Source organism: Engystomops pustulosus, chromosome 3 (assembly GCF_040894005.1).
Source record: "Engystomops pustulosus chromosome 3, aEngPut4.maternal, whole genome shotgun sequence".
Classification (NCBI taxonomy): Eukaryota; Metazoa; Chordata; class Amphibia; order Anura; family Leptodactylidae; genus Engystomops; species Engystomops pustulosus.
This window is the reverse complement of record NC_092413.1, coordinates 235035597-235055036: the sequence shown is the minus strand read 5'-3', so window position 1 is coordinate 235055036 and position 19440 is coordinate 235035597. Positions and strand designations below refer to the sequence as shown.

The 19440-nt window shown below is 45.2% G+C and overlaps 1 protein-coding gene and 1 long non-coding RNA gene across 3 annotated transcripts in view; both read left to right on the top strand.

Annotated features, from left to right (window-relative positions):
- Positions 1-19440, top strand: part of LOC140122810 (oocyte zinc finger protein XlCOF8.4-like) — a 217981-nt gene that overhangs the window by 15204 nt on the left and 183337 nt on the right. The window contains exons 2-4 of one of the 2 annotated variants that reach the window (XM_072144034.1): positions 4289-4389; positions 5187-5570; positions 5655-5778. In XM_072144034.1, coding sequence (XP_072000135.1) covers positions 4318-4389; positions 5187-5570; positions 5655-5778 — 580 coding nt within the window. In that variant the 5' untranslated portion in view covers positions 4289-4317. The remainder of the gene's footprint in view (positions 1-4288; positions 4390-5186; positions 5571-5654; positions 5779-19440) is intronic. The other variant, XM_072144036.1, reaches the window with a different exon arrangement.
- Positions 15504-18132, top strand: LOC140122822 (uncharacterized). The gene is made up of 3 exons (XR_011854379.1): positions 15504-17186; positions 17453-17547; positions 17626-18132. It is a non-coding gene; the product is annotated as an uncharacterized lncRNA (long non-coding RNA).

Here is a 19440-nt window from a genome sequence, read left to right as displayed (position 1 = left end):
TCCCAAAGGAATTCAGAAGTCGTCTTTTGTGTGACACAGAGGAAACAAAGATTTGGGACAATGTACCAAAAGTAGATGTCCCTATTGCTAAGGTGGTTAAGAAAACCGATCTACTGTTTGAAGATTCTACTCCGTTAAAAGATGCCATGGATAGGAAAAACTCCAAGAAGCGTGGGAGACCTCATTGGCTACTCTGAAAACAAATATTGTGACAACTTCTTTTTGGTTAAGGCAACTAGAAGATCACCTTAAAGAAGGAAGTTCCAGAGAAGAGATCTTAGACTCCCTTCCGTTACTAAAATCGGCTACGCCTTTTTTGGCTGATGCTTCAGCTGAAACCATTAGTTTCTCAGCAAGAGAAGCAGCATTATCTAATGCGACAAGGAGGACACTCTGGCTGAGGCAATGGTTAGGGGATGTTCGTTCCAAGTCAAAATTTTGTGGCCTTCAATTTTCCGGTGAATTCCTCTTCGGGTAAGAACTGGATGAAATCCTAGACAAGGCAGCAGATAAGAAGAAAGGGTTTTCTGAGTCTAAACAACGACCAAAGAAGCAGTTTTTTCGTAATTTCCGATCAACTGAGGACCAGTCAAAATCCAAAAACAGACAAACCTGGAAACAAGGATTCTGGAAGGAAGTGTCTGGCCTGTTGAACCTAAATGTGATCAGCCCAGTCCACCCAGAAGAAAAAGGTACGGGTTATTATTCTCCTCTGTTTTTAATTAAAAAACCAAATGGAGCTTTTAGACTAATCACAAACCTAAAATATCTCAACAATTGGGTGACATATGTCAGATATAAAATGGAATCAGTAAAATGTGCTTCTCCATTGATATCCTACAAGGCCCTTTTATGTACCTTGGACCCAAGGATGCATATTATCATGTTACTATTCACCCAGAGCCGCAAAAATACTTACAGTTTGCGGTGTTATCACCTTCAGGAGAAGAGTTTCATTTTGAATTCACGGTGTTACCTTTTGGTCTCTCCTCTGCGCCTCCGATCTCCACCAAGATCATGGCAGAAGTTGTAAAATACTTACGAACAGAAGAAGTCTTTGTTGTTCCATACCTAGACGAATTCCTACTGATCTGAGACTCTGTAAGCCACTTAGAGATTCAGAAGAAGTTCACAACATAAGTTCTACAGACTCTAGGATGGATCATAAATTTGGAAAAATCAGATCTTGCCCCAAATCACATAAAGGAATTCTTAGGAGTATCATTGAACTCTATAACACAAACCTCTAATCTTCCACAGGAGAAAGCAGACAGACTGCTGAAGAAGATCAGAGATTTCCAAAAGAAGGAATCAGTTTCAGTCTGGACAGCAGTGAGCCTTCTGGGGACCATGACCTCATGCAATCAGAGTGTGACCTGGTGCCAAAATCACTCAAGGATTTTGCATTCTGGATCCTTTCAAAATGGAACAGAAGCTATGACCATTTACATTTACATCTAGTAATTCCCTCAAAAGTAAAGAGGGGAGTAGACTGGGTACAATGGCTGGTGGTCCAGATTCTAACAGATGCCAGCAGTTCAGGGCCACTGGCCCCGGAAAATGGGGCAGGTTTCCTCAAACGAAAAAGAGTTGTGGGCAGTTTTGAAGACATTAAAATCTTGCTCCAACGACCTGAAGGTGCAACACTTGAAAATCCTATCCGACAATACAACTACGGTTGCCTATCTAAAAAGACAAGGCGGAACCAGATCAGAAAAACTTCAGAAGATATCGCAAAAAATATTTTGGTGGGCACAAGAAAACATTCGGTCAATGTCAGCTATCCATTTAAAAGGCTCAGAGAATGTGGTAGCAGACTATCTCAGCAGGACTCAGATCCTTCCTCATGAATGGAGCCTGAATGAAGAAATCTTCATTCTAAGATGGGGTCTACCTGCTATCAAACTATTTGCTTCAAGAAAGAATTGCAAGGTGGAAAAATTCTACTCTGAATCCAAGACCGGTTCCTTGGGGACTAGATGCCTTCTCACAAGTCTGGAATCAAGACCTTGAATATGCCTTTGCCCCAATTCCGGTGATATACAAAGTGCTACATAAGCTATTAATCAGCCCAGCCAAAGTAATCCTAGTAGTGGCCGAAGAAAATTTGGTTCCCATTCCTACAAAAATTAGCACTGGATTTTCTGTTCATCCTTCCAAAGAGACTGGACCTCCTACATCAGGGCCCAGTCCTACATCAGAACCTGGGCTTCCTAAACTTATCTGCCTGGATCCTAAAAGCTCCTTCTTAAACTAGAATGGACTGTCATGTAAGGTAATAAAAACCTTAAGAAATAGTAGAAAACCGGTAACTCATGCTATATATTTAAAAATATGGAAAAACTTTTGTTCGAAGGACATGCCTCATCAAGATACTCTCAATATCTGTCAGATTCTTGATTTTCTACAGGAAGGGTTCGAAAAAGGTCTACGGCCCAGTACCCTGAAATCCAGGTCTCGGCCTTAAGCTCCTTCTTTGATACAGCTCTGGCGGAACACAGGTGGGTAAAAAGATTTTTCCAGGCCTTTCTTCGCCTACGTCCTACAATTAAGGAGTCATCCCTTCAGTGGGATTTATCATTAGTCTTAGATGCTTTAACCACGGATCCCTTTGAACCTAATGACCCTCACAACATGCGTTTCTTGACACCTCCGGGCAGCCATCACATCGGCTAGAAAGCTAAGTGCGCTGCAGGCCTCATCTGTTTGTGAACCTTACTTGATAGTCGCAGAAGATAGGATTGCACTCAAACTTGATATAAATTTTATGCCTAAGGTTGTTTTTAACTTCCATAGGAATAAGGAAATCATTTTACCAAAGAATTTCACTGAAGAGAAGTGGCATCTCGTAAGTCGTACTGTACTTAGATATATTGAGGCTTCCAGTACCTGGAGGAAGGATTCCAATTTATTTATTCGATTTGCAGGAAGAAACAAAGGCAAGTCCACGATTGGTCGATGGATTACAGATCCCATCAAGGAATGTTATAATCTTAAGGGTGTTCCTCTACCGCTCTTTGTTACAGAGGAGGAGCATCAATTGATGAAATTTGGAAAGCAGCCACTTGGAGCACAAATGTCACCTTTGTAAGACATTATAGATGTCTGGAAAGTTCTTCAGGTTGTGTTCCCCCTAGTAACTTAGGCATAATTTGGTGTGTCTCCAGGGGGCCGTCATGGGGGACGATATGGAAAAAAGGAATTAGTCCTTCGGTAATTGGGTTTCCATTAGTCCACCATGACAACGCTGATTTTTCCCTCCCATATATTTGCTGTAAAACTTGTATGTCATGACCTGAAAACTTGTATGTCATGACCTGCGGACGCGTAGGCCGAGACCTGCGGACGCGAATTCACATACTAAATAAAATTGAGTTGAAGCCGATACTGGTCTAGTTATTTGGTAAAACACTGGTGGGAGGTTGAGGGTGGACCTTTTAATGCTCTCAATTACAGAGGAAGGGGAAGCCACCTCCAGGGGGCCGTCATGGTGGACTAATGGAAGCCGAATTATTGGTGAGGACTAATTCCTTTTTTGCTTCACCAGTTTGTCGCCTTACAACATTTGAGAAAAATTGGATTGCTTTCATGTCATTCAGGTTTTTTTTTTGCAGATCTATTGCCATTTTTGGAGGTACGTGGTCTTCATGTGAGACAAAAAATAGTGCTGGCTGCAATTTTTTTCCTCACTGTCTGCACATCCGTGTAAAAAAAGGACATATGAATAGACCTATAGGAAACACTGGGTCTGTATGCCATCCGCAAAAACACCGATAGCACACGAACATCAAAAATTCTGAATGAGCCCTAAATGGTACATTACCAGGACAACCTTCACAATACACATAATATACTAAGAAACTAAATCTCTCCTCACAAAACACTAGGGGACTTTTACTGATCGTGTTTCCATGATGCGATTGGGCCGAGCCCTTCCCCCTGCATTGCATTTCTAATGTTCCAATGTTATCGTCCCATGTGACTGCACTATAAACATTCAGACTTTTTTTATTTTCATGAAAATATTGTATCGTTTATCGTGATACTTCTCAAGATATCGTATTGCACTTAAAATTCTGGTATCGTTGCAACCCTCCTCCAAATAATTACATCAACAATTTACTGTTTTCCTGCCTTTTGTAGTTTTCACCCACAGCTTAATCTTAGTTTTCTGTGCAGGTTTGATTTCCTTAAATCAGTGTCCCAGGATGATGTGGCCCCTGTATGGGTGAGGGGCCCGCAGTACTAGATCCTCCAGCTCATCCAGTTTCCTCATCTTCTCCTCCAGACGGTCCTTCTCCTGAGTGACCACCAAGGATGGACAAGGACGAGATCTCCAGGAGAATATTCAGCCTCGCCCTGGAGATCATCTACCTGCTGAGCGGAGAGGTAATCGCCTCCACATTTCTATCATCTTTATGACCAGTCAGACATCGGGGGAGGCTCCATAATAGGAAGAGACCGGAAGAAGCCCACATCCTCTAGAACAGCTTCCAGACTTAAATAAAGGAAAAGAGAAGAACAGAATACGGCCCAGAATTGTATGTGAAATTTGTCATCCAGCCAGGAATTGCATTTATTTCCTCCCTTACACTCGGGGGTTTGGCGGCTGTAGAGTGGGGCTGCCCGGTGCACCAGGAGCAGGCTATAGTGCAATTCTATGGCAGGCCAGACCAAATCCACTGCTATCCGTCGGATTTATCGGGCGGCCATAGCCCCGGGGGAGAATCATATGCCGGCGCTAAGTGCTCCCATATGATAAATGGAAAGACTAAAGCTTAGAAGAAAGCAAAAGACAAGGACCCTGGTGTTGCTGCTGCAATCAGTCTGCTCTGAACTCGTGGTCCGGTGGTTGCAGCCAGTGTGTCATCCACCTCTGAGCTGCAAAATCGGGCAGAAATAAATCTGCTCTGATATTTTTGGTGCAGAAATGGGGCCGCAGAAACAACCAACAGCCATGTATCTGAGCCCATTGAAGCCCGCGCTAGTTGTGGGGAAAAACAACGAGCACACGTTCCTATAAAATAAATGGTCATATTTATTTCTTAGTCAATGTACAATGAATCTAATATACTAATGCAGTGTCTAAATTACTGGAGATGGGACTGATCCAGGGATTATTCTCATTGTCCAATATGGAGTTGGGAACAATTTTTCTACCACTAAATGTCTCTTTCCATACGCAGGATTGCACAATAGTGAAGAAGACATCAGGTAACAATATTGCCCCCAGCAGCCATTATCAGCTGTCAGGTGGGTGGAGCAGGAGCCGGGGCCCCATCACAGAGCCAGGAGAAGGATGGAGCAGGAGCCGGGGCCCCATCACAGAGCCAGGAGGAGGATGGAGCAGGAGCCGGGGCCCCATCACAGAGCCAAGAGGAGGAGAGAGCAGGAGCCTGGGCCCCATCACAGAGCCAGGAGGAGGATGGAGCAGGGGCCCCATCACAGAGCCAGGAGGAGGATGGAGCAGGAGCCGGGGCCCCATCACAGAGCCTCCTCCTCTCTCCCTGATCCATGAGCAGAGGATCCTAGAACTGACCATGAAGATGACTGCGCTGCTGACTGGAGAGGTGACACTGCTGGGGATGCTGGGAAATGATCCAGTAACGGCACTGGAGGGGTCTGGGTGATGACTGTGTCATTGTGTGTGTCAGGTTCCTATAAGGTGTCAGGATGTGGCTGTGTATTTCTCCATGGAGGAGCGGGAGTATATAGAGGGACACAAGGACCGGTACCAGGACGTCATGATGGAGGACCCCCGGCCCCGCACATCACACGGTAAGTAATCCTCACGTAGCAGGTGATTGTGTTGCCTTAATACCACATAATATGCACACGTCTACTTGCATTTACTGTGTACATTGTCCTTATCTGTTGGACCTTACTGAGCCATCAAATACCAGAACACTTCTAGCCTCCTAGCGGCAACCTACTAGTACAATAACTATCTGGATATCATTTTGTTACATCTGTGGACTAAAAAGGTTAGCGGTTCTGTTGTCGAAAGAAATTGAACTACATGTCCATCTGAAACTACCCACCTAGGTTTCCGTTAACTCGCTCTTTGGGTTGAAAACCAGATTGTAGTTTGCCAATCCCTTCACGGAGACTGGCCTGACCAAAGTCTCTAATGACCTAATGTCAGCCAAGGGAAGACATCACTACTCTGCTCTCCTCCTCCTTGACCGCTCCTCTGCCTCTGACAGTGGTGACCATTCTGCTGCAGACGCTTTCTTCTCTTGGTATCACTGACCGTGCCCTCTCTTAGATTTCCTCATCTCTCCAACCGGACGTTCAGTGTCTATAACTCTCACACCACCCCCCACCTCGCCCCCTCTCTGTTGGGGTCCCTCAAGGTTTTGTCCTGGGATCCCTGCTCTTCACCGTCTACACCAAAGGCCTTTGACATCTAATTGGGTCCCGTTACATCTTTCAATACCATCCTATGCAGATGACACACATCTATATCTCTGGCCCACATTTCACCTCTCTCTCATCCAAAATTCCAGTGTGTCCATCAGCAACATCCTTCTCTTCAGTTTTCTAAAACTTTGCATGGAAAAAATGGAACTCATAGGCCCAGATATATAAAAATTGGTGATATCTGCCTTTGTGCAGTTTCCTCACTCCTGTGTTAGTTGCGCCAGATAATTTAATAATGGGTCACAGTGTTCAATTATCTTCTGCAATCTGTACTGCTTGGGAAAGTGTGGACCCTGTGGCAGCTTTTTATTTTTGGTGCATTTTCATTGTAGACCGTGCACCACAATAAATCTAGAGCAAACTCCAACTAAGCACTACCACTCCCCTATAGGTGCAGAAGTTTCAGAAGTGGTGGCCATAGTGCAACCGGTTATAGCGCAGACACTTTAAAAAGCACACTGGACATTTTTGGGGCAAAGTCAGACAAAAAACTGGCACAACAGCCAATCTGGCCCATAGTCCATCCCCCAAGTTTCCTAACACATCCCTCTCAGCAGAACGGACCATCACAGTCCATGTCTCTACGCTATCCCTAATCCCAAAAGTCCACTACAAAACAAATATCCAAAGGAAGTGGCATTAGGGTAATTTTTGCCTTCCCATTTAATCCTCACATCCAATTCCTTACTACAACCTGCTGCCTCCATCGTAAGAACATCTCTCTCATCTGACCCTTCCTCTGAGTCCATGCCCTCATCATTTCCCCTTTGGACAATTGCAATATTCTTCTTTGTGGTATTTTTACCCGTTTACTGAAACATATTCAATTTAAACTGAATGGACATTAAGTCCAAACTTCCAGTTTTCATTTTAGGGGGTCCACTTTAAAATTGAAATAGTGTGTCATGGGCCTGTGTGGGCAATTCCTTCACTGATGATTGGCGTCCTGGAGGATAAAAGTCCTGGAGTTGATTTGAGTTGCGGTGATTGCATTTGGAAGTTTTTGCTGTGAAGAAAACGTGGTCAAAGGAGCTTTCCGTGCAGGTCATGCAAGCCATGCTTAAAAATAAATGTCCTGCAAAAACTGAAATAAACGCATCCCAAAAAATTGCTACAATACTAGGAGCGGCAAAATCTACAGTTTGGTGCAAAGACCTGGATGCCCACAGAAGACAACAGTGGTGGATGATTTCCATGGAGAAGACAAACCATTAAGTGATCACCACTCTCCGTGATGTCGACAATGGATTAATATCCAAAACTATATATATCCAAATCCATAAAGAGAAGACTGTATGAGAGTAAGTCCAGAGGGTTCTCTGCATGGTGCAAGCCACTCCTAAGCCTCAAGAATAAAAAAGCTAAAAACCATCTAAAAGTTCTGAACCAAGAGCAACCTCTACCAGAATAATGGAAAGAAGAAAGTCTGAAGGGGAGGTCCAGCTCCTGATCCAAGCAGCACAGCCCATCATTTGTCTGCACACAGCGGAGGTAGCATGAGCTGGGGCAGGCGCGGCGGAGGCGGTGTAATGGCTGCGGGCAGGCGCTGCGGAGGCGGTGTAATGGCTGCGGGCAGGCGAGGCGGTGTGCTGGCTGCGGGCAGGCGAGGCGGTGTGCTGGCTGCGGGCAGGCGCGGCGGAGGCGGTGTGCTGGCTGCGGGCAGGCGGAGGTGGTGTGCTGGCTGCGGGCAGGCGGAGGCGGTGTGCTGGCTGCGGGCAGGCGGAGGCGGTGTGCTGGCTGCGGGCAGGCGGAGGCGGTGTGCTGGCTGCGGGCAGGCGGAGGCGGTGTGCTGGCTGCGGGCAGGCGCTGCGGAGGCGGTGTGCGGGCAGGCGAGGCGGTGTACTGGCTGCGGGCAGGCGAGGCGGTGTACTGGCTGCGGGCAGGCGAGGCGGTGTGCTGGCTGCGGGCAGGCGGAGGCGGTGTGCTGGCTGCGGGCAGAGGCGGTGTGCTGCCAGGGGCTCTGGTTCACTAGTAGTTATTGATATTGTGAAACCTAAAACAAGGCGACCCCAGAGTTTATTTAAGCAAAGAAGTGGAACATTCCTGAATGGTCTCTGATCTCAGATTTTTTGCGCCTTATTTCACTTACTAAAGACTAAACTTCAGACAGAAACCAACGAGCAGCCCTGCAGTAGTGGAGGAGACCGCAATGTCTGGTGATGTCCATGAGCTCTAGATGTCAGGCAGCTACTTCCCACCCAAGTATTAGTAAGATATATTGTATATACTTGAGTATAAGCCGTGGTTTTTGGCATAAAAAATGTGCTAAACACCCTAACTCGGCTAGTCTAAGGAAAAAAAACCCTCTGTGCTCACCTTTCCAATGTCCCCCGCAAGTCCTCTTCTGTCTGCAGCTTCGGCTCAGTCTTTGGGTCCCCGCGCACTGGGTCGCACACACCATGACTTCAGCTGCTTGCTGATATCATAGTGTGTGCGCTGCATCGGCACGCGCTATGATGTCAGCAAGCGGCTGAAGGCATGGTGTATGCGACCGCATCACGCGGGGACCCGAAAACTGAGCCAGAGCTGAATACAGAAGAGGGGGGGTGGGGTGCGGGGGGATGTCGGAAAGGTGAGTACAGAGGTTTTTTTGTAGGCTGGACGGGTGGCTGGCACTGGCTATATACTGGGGGTGGAGGCACTGGCTATGTACTGGGGTGGAGGCACTGGCTATGTACTGGGGGTGGAGGCACTGGCTATGTACTGGGGGGGGCAGGCACTGGCTATGTACTGGGGGGGCAGGCACTGGCTATGTACTGGGGGGGCAGGCACTGGCTATGTACTGGGGGGGGCAGGCACTAGCTATGTACTGGGGGGGCAGGCACTGGCTATGTACTGGGGGGGCAGGCACTGTCTATGTACTGGGGGGGCAGGCACTGGCTATGTACTTGGGGGGCAGGCACTGGCTATGTACTTGGGGGGCAGGCACTGGCTATGTACTGGGGGGCAGGCACTGGCTATGTACTGGGGGTGGAGGCACTGGCTATGTACTTGGGGGCTGGCATTGGCTATGTACTGGAGGGCAGGCACTGGCTATATACTAAGTGGCAGGGGGCTATATACTGGGGAACATGGGCTGCTGGTTATATCATAGGGGCAGGGGGGCTACTGGCTATGTGCTTGCTGGCTATATACTGGGAAGGCCGCGACCAATACATTTCCCACCCTAGGATTATACTCGAGTCAATAGGTTTTCCCAATTTTTTTTTGTGTTAAAATTGGGTACCTATGCTTATACTCGAGTATATACGGTACATACTTTTTAATGACTTTATTTTGAAGCTTTGTAATACGTAACAATACATAGAAGTAGTAGACCAAACAATGACCAGCTCACCGATGCAGCCAAGAATCCCTAGGCGCTCCGAAAAAAAGGATCGACACCATCTACGACTCGTCATACATTGGAAAGGACACTCCAGCACCTCCACAGGATTCATAAAAACACTTCTCAATTCATTTGCTCCATATTAAAATCCACGTATAACATCACTTCATGGGTACGGACACAGCAAACCAACGCGGTTCGTCCAAAAGGACTTAATCATGGTAGCACATGAGCACAGGAGTAGCATTGCTTTATACTAAGGACTTCATCGCAGTCTCTCAAGTGCAGATCTTAAGTGTTTAGCATCAGAATTAAACCAGGATTGAACACATGACACTATGTAAGTAACACATCACTAATCCTGCCTACAAATATGGGGGACTTTAACATTCCCATTGATATAGTTCATTCTGCTCCTTTAAACTGCTCTCACTTAGCACCTCATTCGGCCTCTCAGAATGTCCTCCACAGCCACTCACAAAGAGGGCCACACACTTGACCTCATCTTCACCCGCCTGTGTTCCCTATCCAATCTAGTAGTACCAATGAGAGAGGGGAATGAGCAAAGATGGTGGTAAAAAAGTCAAAAATTTATTGAAATCAATTTAAAAATAGAACATGACAATAGGGTAGTAAGATGTGGGTGCTGGGCAGCGGGCACACAATGGCTTACAATACAGAAGGTGCAAATACATCAAAGGCAATTCATGTTACCAACACAACAGTACATATATAAAAAGCACACAAAAAAAGATAATAAGCTATACCTGGTAGGTCTGAATAGAGAGGACGCTGCCCAGCACCTCCCCGACACGTGTTTCGTCCAACAGGACTTTGTCAAGGGGTGGTACTGGGAGGTTAAATGCTGGTGGCCGGCCAATAAGAGGATGGATCAACTAATGAATACACACCTGCATGGGGAAGACGTGTGGAGTGGAGTATTGGCGGCGCAGGCTCTGCGGCATGAGCAGCAGCGCGGACTGGGGGGCGGGACAACAACAACATCCATGCCGCCAATACTCCACTCCACACGTCTTCCCCATGCAGGTGTGTATTCATTAGTTGATCCATCCTCTTGCGTCCTCTCTCTTGCGCCCCTGTACTCCAGACCTACCAGGTATAGCTTATTATCTTTTTTGTGCGCTTTTTATATATGTAGTGCTGTGTTGGTAACATGAATTGCCTTTGATGTATTCGCACCTCCTGGCCATGCACTAAGCACTTTAACATTCCTATTGTATTGTAAGCCATTGTGTGCCCGCTGCCCAGCACCCACATCTTACTACCCTATTGTCATGTTCTATTTTTAAATTGATTTCAATAAATTTTTGACCTTTTTACCACCATCTTTGCTCATTCCCCTCTCTCATTGGTACTACTTTATTTCTGAGCATTTGTTGCAATTTTTGTGTCCTTTCGTATTGCATTGCGCAAAGTTACGTATATGTGCATGGTCCATTGGCACTTATAGGTTTTGCGTCCCTATCCAATCTGTCTAAATCTACTCTCCTCCAATCCAACAACAACTTACTCACTTTCTCTACCAATCTGGTTTCAACCACTCCTGCAGTCCACAGGCCTATACACCCATGTAGGAATCTCAAACATCTGTATACTAGCAAACTCCAAGATTCTCCTTCCTCTCTTCCATATCCTCATTGGAGGAGGTAGACACTGCTGCCACCTTCTACAACAGCACAGATTCTTCAGCCCTGGACTCTGTAGCCCCCCTCACTCTCACTACAACTAGACAACCCAACCGGACACCCTGGCACCAACCTCACAAAACATCTGAGGCAAAGCACCAGGAGAGCTGAACAGTGTTCGAAGAAATCCCTCTCAAAGGAAGACCTTCTGTCATACCAGCAGGCGGTTTTCACCTACAAATCCGCACTTCCATCTGCTAAACAGGATTATTTCATTAATCATATATCTTTCTCTCACAACCCCAGACAACTATTTGCTACTTTTAGTTCCCTTCTCCGTCGTCCTGCACCTCCCCGACCTCTCTCATTTCGAGGAATTTGCCTCACACTTAAAAAAAAATAAATAAATAAAATGGATGACATCGGAGAAAGTTTCAACCTTCATCCCCTGCAACCACCCACAATATCCAAGCGCCGTCCCTGTTAACCAAGAGTATCCAATCCCAGTCCCTGTTAACTAGCTTCTCCTCTTCCTTTACTTGCGAGAAAGTTTCCTCCATGTTGTCAAGCTCACATCTCACCACATGTGCTCTTGACCCTATTCCATCACATCTTATCCTCAACCACTGCGCTCATTCCAGCCCTAACTCATCTCTCTAACCTTTCTGTATCCACTTGTTCCATCTTTCTTAAAACATGCAACTGTCACCCCCATCCTGGAGAAGCATCTCTGGACCCATCCACTCCGCTGAACTATTGCCCTATTTCACTACTTCCATTTGCCTCAAAACTCCGGGAACAACATGTCCACCTAAAACTATCTTCCTACCTCTGATCCAACTTTCTCCTTGACAAACTACAATCTGGTTTTCGACCCAATCACTACACTGAGACCAAAGTTTCCGATGACCTACTGTCAGCCAAGGCAAAACATCACTACTCTGTTCTCCTCCTCCTTGACCTGTCATCTGCCTTTGCCTCTGTAGACCCTTCTCTCCTGCTGCGGACGCTTTGTTCTCTTGGTATCACTCACCATGCCCTCTCCTGGATCTCCTCATACCTTTCCATCCGGACATTCAGTGTCTATCACTCTCCCACCACCTCTTCACCTCGCCCCCTCTCTGTTGGCTTTCCTTTGGGCTCTGTCACCCTCTACACCTCTGGCCTGGGACACCTAATTAAGTCTTCCAATACCATTCATATGCAGATGACACAGATCTATATTTCTGGTCCAGATATCTCCTCTTCTAGCCAGAATTCCTAGCCGGAGTATCTATCAGCCATATCCTCCTTTTTCTCTTCCTGTTTTCTAAAACTTAACTTGGACAAAACATGAATCTTTCCTCCACCTAACACATCCCATCTGACCTAGCCATCACAATTCATGGCTCCACACTCTCCCCGGTCCCTTAAGTCCGTTGCCTTTGAGCCACCTTTGACTCTGCCTTATCCTTTAAGCCTCGCATCCAGTCCCTTACTACAACCTACCGCCTCCATCTCAAGAACATCTCTCACATCCGATCCTTCCGCATCCCGGAGTCTACAGAATTACTCGTCCATGTCCTCCTCATCTCCCGCTTGGATTACTGCAACATTCTCCTCTGAGGCCTCCCAGCTAACTCTCTAACTCCAATCCATTCTTAACTCTGCCGCATTCCTAATTTTCATTCGTAATAATAAAGCTGGAGTATAATAAATTCTATGTACCATGTTAAAGTGCATAACCCTATGTTCCACTTGTGTTCTTATAGACTCCCCCCCCCCCCTGTTTTAATTAATTCTATACATTTGTATTTGTACATGAGTTTCTTTTTTAAATTTAATCAAATGTTTACCCCTCTAAAGTTCTTGTGACAATTGCATGTACCTAAACAGGTCACCTCTCTGTGGCCTATATTTCCCATTTAAAACCTTGAATGCAGTTACTTTATCCTCCAACACCACATGTGATAACTATTTTACCACAAATTCATATCGGGCAGGTTGTCATTAAACCACAGTAGCGTCTCATCCAAAAATCTATGCAGTGATAATATTGTTTTAACTGTTAGCTGCTATTTGACCAAGGATTTACACATTTAGAGAATGGTTCATCTAATAGTATGGAGGATTCCAACAGCTCAAAAACATTACTAACCTTGCGGTCAGCCGACTGTACTAGATTGCCCAAAGTTGGATTCATTTCCCATCTGGCTAAATTGCCAATTTGGACTGCCAGATAGTATTCCTTAAAAAAGGGTTTATATAGATGAGCCTTCTTTATTCTAACCCTATTTCTCTCCCATAGTAGATCATTCAAAATCTTCTCCAACAGCTTAAACTTTCATCAATCCAGATAGGGCAATCTGATAAGGTAAATAACACTTTTGGGAGCAAAATCATTTTATTTAGGCCAATCTTAAGGCAGTTTACTCCAAGTCACCGCTTTACTCCTTATTACCTGTAGCAGGGGTTTTAAGTTCATACTCTCAAAATCCCTCAGTTTCCCCATTACAACAGTACCGAAGTATCTAAATTGATCTGTACATAACAATGCACTATTATTTGAAAATAATTCCTGGACCTCTGGACATAATGGCATAAGTATGGATTTCCAACTATGTCCCCCATGACAGCCACCTGGAGGATGCCCTTTGACCTCTGTGGGAACAGGAAAGGAGAGAGGTTAAAGGTCCCCTTCCACATCCTCCCGCCAGTGTCTTTCCTGTTCGAACGGGGTCAGGATGGAGAGAAATCTCTCCCTCTCAGGTGGGGGGGGGAATAAAACAGTTACCTGCTCGCGCGTTCCCCCGGGACTAAGCCAGTCTGTGGCACCCTTGCGGTCGACATCCGTCCTCCCTAAGTAATAAGTTAGGGCGGCTAATGAAGGCAGATTGCGACATTCCCTGTGTATTCCCTGCGTTGCATGGAGCTCGAGTTCCCACTTCCAACCGCGACCGGTAGTGACGTTCCTGGGCGAGAAAATTCAAATCCAGACGCTATCTGCAGCTTCCATCCTAGTCATACTATGTCTGATGAGGCAGATTTGGGGACCCTGCTGGTACCTGTAAGTAAGCTGAAGGGTTCCCTCACCCATTTACACATACCATATTTTTTGGCCTATAAGGCGCGCCAAAAATTCTTTAATTTTCTCAGAAATCAAAGGTGCGCCTTATAGGCCAGTGCGCCTTATATATGAACTTATACAGAAATGTACTACAGACAAGATGTACTGTACATTTACCAGTGTTTAATAGCTCCAACCCCAGAAATTTCCTGCACCTTCCCACACAGTATACAGGGTCCCTAGCTCCTGAAGTGCCCCCATCCTGCCCTCCCCTAGCACGGAGAGACCGGAGCTGCCATAGTGCCGACCACGAGGCAATCATCATCAGTAAACAATCCCCCATACCTGACAGCCCTGTAACAGGGGAAAGAGAAGGAGCCACAGGGAACCCCACAGGAATAACACCCTGGCTGCGGAGGGAAGGAGAAGGGGCAGAGGGAGACCGCTTAACCCCTGCTGCATCACCCTGCATTAACCCCCAGCAGCCCATACCTCTGAGATCGGAGCTCTCTGACACGCTGAAGACAAGTTTCCCGGGAAGTGTAGCTGGCTTGAACTGTGCACAGTCATTTTTAGGTACTGCATTTGATCCTGCGCCTTATACTCCAGTGCGCCTTATATATGAACCTAGATGTCTTAGCAGGCATTTATTAGAGGTGCGCCTTATAGTCCGGTGCGCCTTATAGGACGAAAAATACGGTAAATGTAATTTTCAGTGGGTACAAATTTCTCCTCCTTCCTTTCCAGGATGAATCAGGAGGTAAAGGGAAAGGCAAGGAAGAGAAACGGGATAAAAAGAAGCCAGATATCTTTTTCCCATTGATGAAATGGTGAGATTAAAAGCAGTAAGGGACACGTTAAAAATTGGAAGACGTATCCCTCCTAAGTCCATACAAGACCATCTATGCAGTGGCCACAGATCCAAATGCAAGAGTGTTTTTCTGTGAATAACACCCTAAAGGAGCTTATAATGGATGAGTGGCAAGATCCTGAGAAAAAAATTCTGTCCCAAACAATTTTGGGAAAGTTGTAAAAGTAACAAAGAAGATGGACCTGCCACTTGAAGACTCCCTCAATTACGGGATCCTATGGACCGTAAATCAGATTCTCTTTTCAAAAAAGCTTGGGATACGTCCATGCTAAACCTGAAGACCAACATCACAGCCACATCCATGGCTAGGACTCTCCCCTTCTGGTTAAATGAGCTTGAAACACACATCAAGGAACATGCACCTAGGGAAGTTATCCTGGAGAATATCATCTCTGAAAATTAACAACTGCTTGTCTGGCGGAGGCTTCAGCCGAGTCTATCAGGTAGTGGGAACACTTTGTATGTTTGCCAGAGAATGGGCAGGAATAACATCAAATCTCTGTGTTCTGGATATCATCCAAAATGGCTACAGAATAGAATTCTCAAGTCTTTCTCCCCCAAAATTCATCAATCCATCTCTCACCTTCCGCACAAATTATTTGGCAAGAGGTTAAACTTCTTCTCCAGATGGATGTTGTAGTACAGGTCCCGGCAGAATATCAACACTATGGATTCTACTCCCCTCTCTTCACGGTCAGGAAACCCAATGGCTCGAACTGTCTGATTATAAATTTAAAGAATCCAAACCGCTTCATCATCTATAGTCGCTTCAAAATGAAGTTGGTAAGGTCCGCCACCCCTCTCATTCACCAGGAGTCCTTCATGTGCGTGATGGATTTAAGGGATGCTTATTATCATGTCCCCATGTTTCTTCTATTTCTCCAGAAGGGGTTACTCATCACTTTCAATTTCGTGCACTACCTTTCGGAATATCCTCCGCTCCCAGAGTCTTCTCAACAACAATGCTATAGGTTGTGGCTTTTCTAAGGACCCAAGGGGTTTCTATTGTTCTGTATCTAGACAATCTCCTAATCATAGCCAGATCGTGAAATTGGAATGGATAGTAAATTTCAAAAAATCGAACTTTGTTCCCTTTGTCAGGTGATATTTTTGGGAGTACTACTGGACTCACACAACTTCTTTTCTTCCACAGACAAAGAACAACAACATCTCGGAACACATCAGATCGTTCAGAAGTAAATCCAAAAGTTCTGTGAGATCAGCGATGAGATTACTAGGTCAACTAACAGTCTGTATTCCAGTCTGTAAATCACACGAGGACTCTACATCACTGGATTCTATCTACATGGAACAAGACCCCTTCAGGCCTAGAAAGAAAGTCAACATTCCCATGTCAGTAAAACGAGAAGTTCGCTGGTGGCTTAAGGAATCAAACTTAGCCCAAGGAGTGGCTTGGATCCATTATCCTCTGATAACGATAAAAACAAAAAAATATGCCCGAACTGGAGGAAAAAGAGCTGGTACCCGCTTCTCAGATCTATGGCTCTCCAGGATCCTCTAATCTTACCACCAGAAGATCTTCTTTTTCAAGGACCAGTCTACATCCAAGATCGGACTATCAAGACCTTGCAGCATGGTTCCTGAAAGGCAATTCCTGATGTCAAAGGATCTTTCTTCTAGAGTAATAGACACCTTAAAGGCAAGTAGGAAACTGGTGACATTTGCCATTTATCACAAAATTTGGAAAAGATTTGTGTCCTTTTGTGGTGATAAAGGTCCTTCTCAAGATTCACTTAATATCTTGCAGGTTTTTTAATTTCTTCAGGCGGGTCTAGAAAAGGGACTCTCTACAAGTACCCTGAAGGTTTCTGCTTTGAGCGCCTTCCACGACTGCTGTCTGATGGACAACAGGTGGGTAAAAAGATTCATTGTAGCCTTATCACGAATTAGACCTCAGGTGTTAAATCATGCCCCTACCTGTGATCTTTCCCAGGTCCTTGACGCCCTATCCAAAGGGCCCTTTGAACCAGTGGAGGAATCTAGCATTAGAAACCTGACTCTACAAACATCAGCCCTAATATTAGGAGAACGTCAGGCTATTTCAATTCGGGAACCATATCTCAGAATTCTGGACAACAGAATCATAATAACTATTGATCCTACCTTTCTCCCTAAAGTGGTTTCGGAGTTTCACAAGAAGCAAGAAATTATCCTTCCATTTTTTTGTGGAAATTCTTCCTCTTCCAGAGAATCTGAATGGCACACTCTTGATGTAAGACGCATTGTCTTAAGATATCTGAAAGTAACACACCCTTGGCGTTTGGACAATAACCTTTTTATTCAATTTCAGGGGAGAAATAAGGGGAAAAGGGCATCTAAAATCACCATCGCTAGATGGCTTAAGACGGCAATTGCAAACTGCTATTCTATCCAGAAAAGACGGATTCCAAGCCACCCGAGAGCCCGCGTTACCAGAGCGATCTACGTCCTGGGCAGAGAATAGAGGAGCATCGCTAGAACAAATCTGCACAGCACCTACCTGCTCATCCACTCAAACATTGTCAAAGCTTTACAGATTGGACATTCCAAGATCAAGAGAATTATCTTTTGGATTTGGATCATTTGATAGGTCTCCAGGTAGCTGTCATGGGGGACGTGGTGGGAAATGTGGATTTGGTTTCCACTAGTCCACCATGACGGCCTATATATATTCCCTCCCTCTTTTTCTTGGTTATGTTGTGTGTATTTGGTGTGTAAAGTTAACATACTAACTAATAATGATTTTTGTTGCATCCATTCCCGGTGTGGTTATTTGGTAGTTGCAGGCGGGAGGATGTGGGTGGAGACCTTTAACCCCTCTCCTGTTCCCATAGATGTCAAAGGGCATCCTCCAGGTGGCCGTCATGGTGGACTAGAGAAAATCTACATTTCTGCCAGTTTATATATCTTCCAAATTCCAATCAACTCAATTACTCTAGGGACAGATTGTAAGGAGTCGCTCAGATATAATACCATATCCTCCCCATACAAGCAGAATTCCAAATGTGTGTCTTTTAGCATCCGATAGAAGGGTGCGTTTTTTTACCCAGTCTTGAACGCTAAGAAATGGCGCTGGTTCCCTCGGGTTAGCCTGATAAAAAACTTCTTTTATTTTTATATAAAACAATCATATTCAATAAAAGGGTTTAAAAATAGAATAACGCGTTTCGCGCTTGTACCAAGCGCTTCATCAGATTCCTATACATGTAGTCTTAAACATTGAATTTATAAGAGTTCATATGTCATTCACCGGAAGTGACCGGAAATGTCCCGGTTTCAATTTTGTTAAGTTCAGTGTTTGAGTACCTAAGTGATTTCAATATATAGATAAATAACCTGTACATACAACTCATTATCAACAATAAATAGTACAACATATATAGAGTTTTAGGATATATAAAAAATCTAATCAAATTTTAAGTTTATTTGGTTTCTTCTAAACGTTTACTGGAGATAGTGGGACTACAAAGATGGTGCTGCACCCTAAACTACAAGTTTAGAATAGAATTGTAGTTAACTCTGTAGTGTACTCTAGACTACAAGTAGTACAGCGCCATCTTTGTAGTCCCAGCTGCGGCAAAATCCGTTAGGTATTTACCTTTAGGTATTTATCCTAAAATACTAAAGGCAGAGGGGCCTTTAGTATTTAGTGATTTACACAATATAAACCGACTGTTGCACTGTCCCATAAATGTATTACCGCAATTAACGGCGGCAATAGCTGAATCCTCCAGCTGCTTCAAGCAGGTCCAGTTAGAATTTGGTGTCGGCATAATTTTGAGGAGATGAACCCCTCAGTGTTTTGGCTGAGTATTCCACTGGCCCTTAGCCCCAATCAGCTGTTAATGGCCGAGAGTATGTTATAACAGAGTGGTGACTGCATAAAAATAAATGACCAAGGTGGAAAAAAGAAAACTTAGGATCTTCTGAGCCAGTGTTCGGCGATTACAGGGGACAATCCGTCCTCCATTAGCGCAGGTCTTCTTTCAAGCACCGATCAGGATCCTTCCACTGTGTTCAGCAAGGTAAGCCAACTCCATGGGCAAAGTTAGAGGGACCTCTGCTGGCCCCAATCAGAGGGAGCCTCCGAAGGAAAGAGGGCAATGGGGCCTAGGTACAGTGTTCC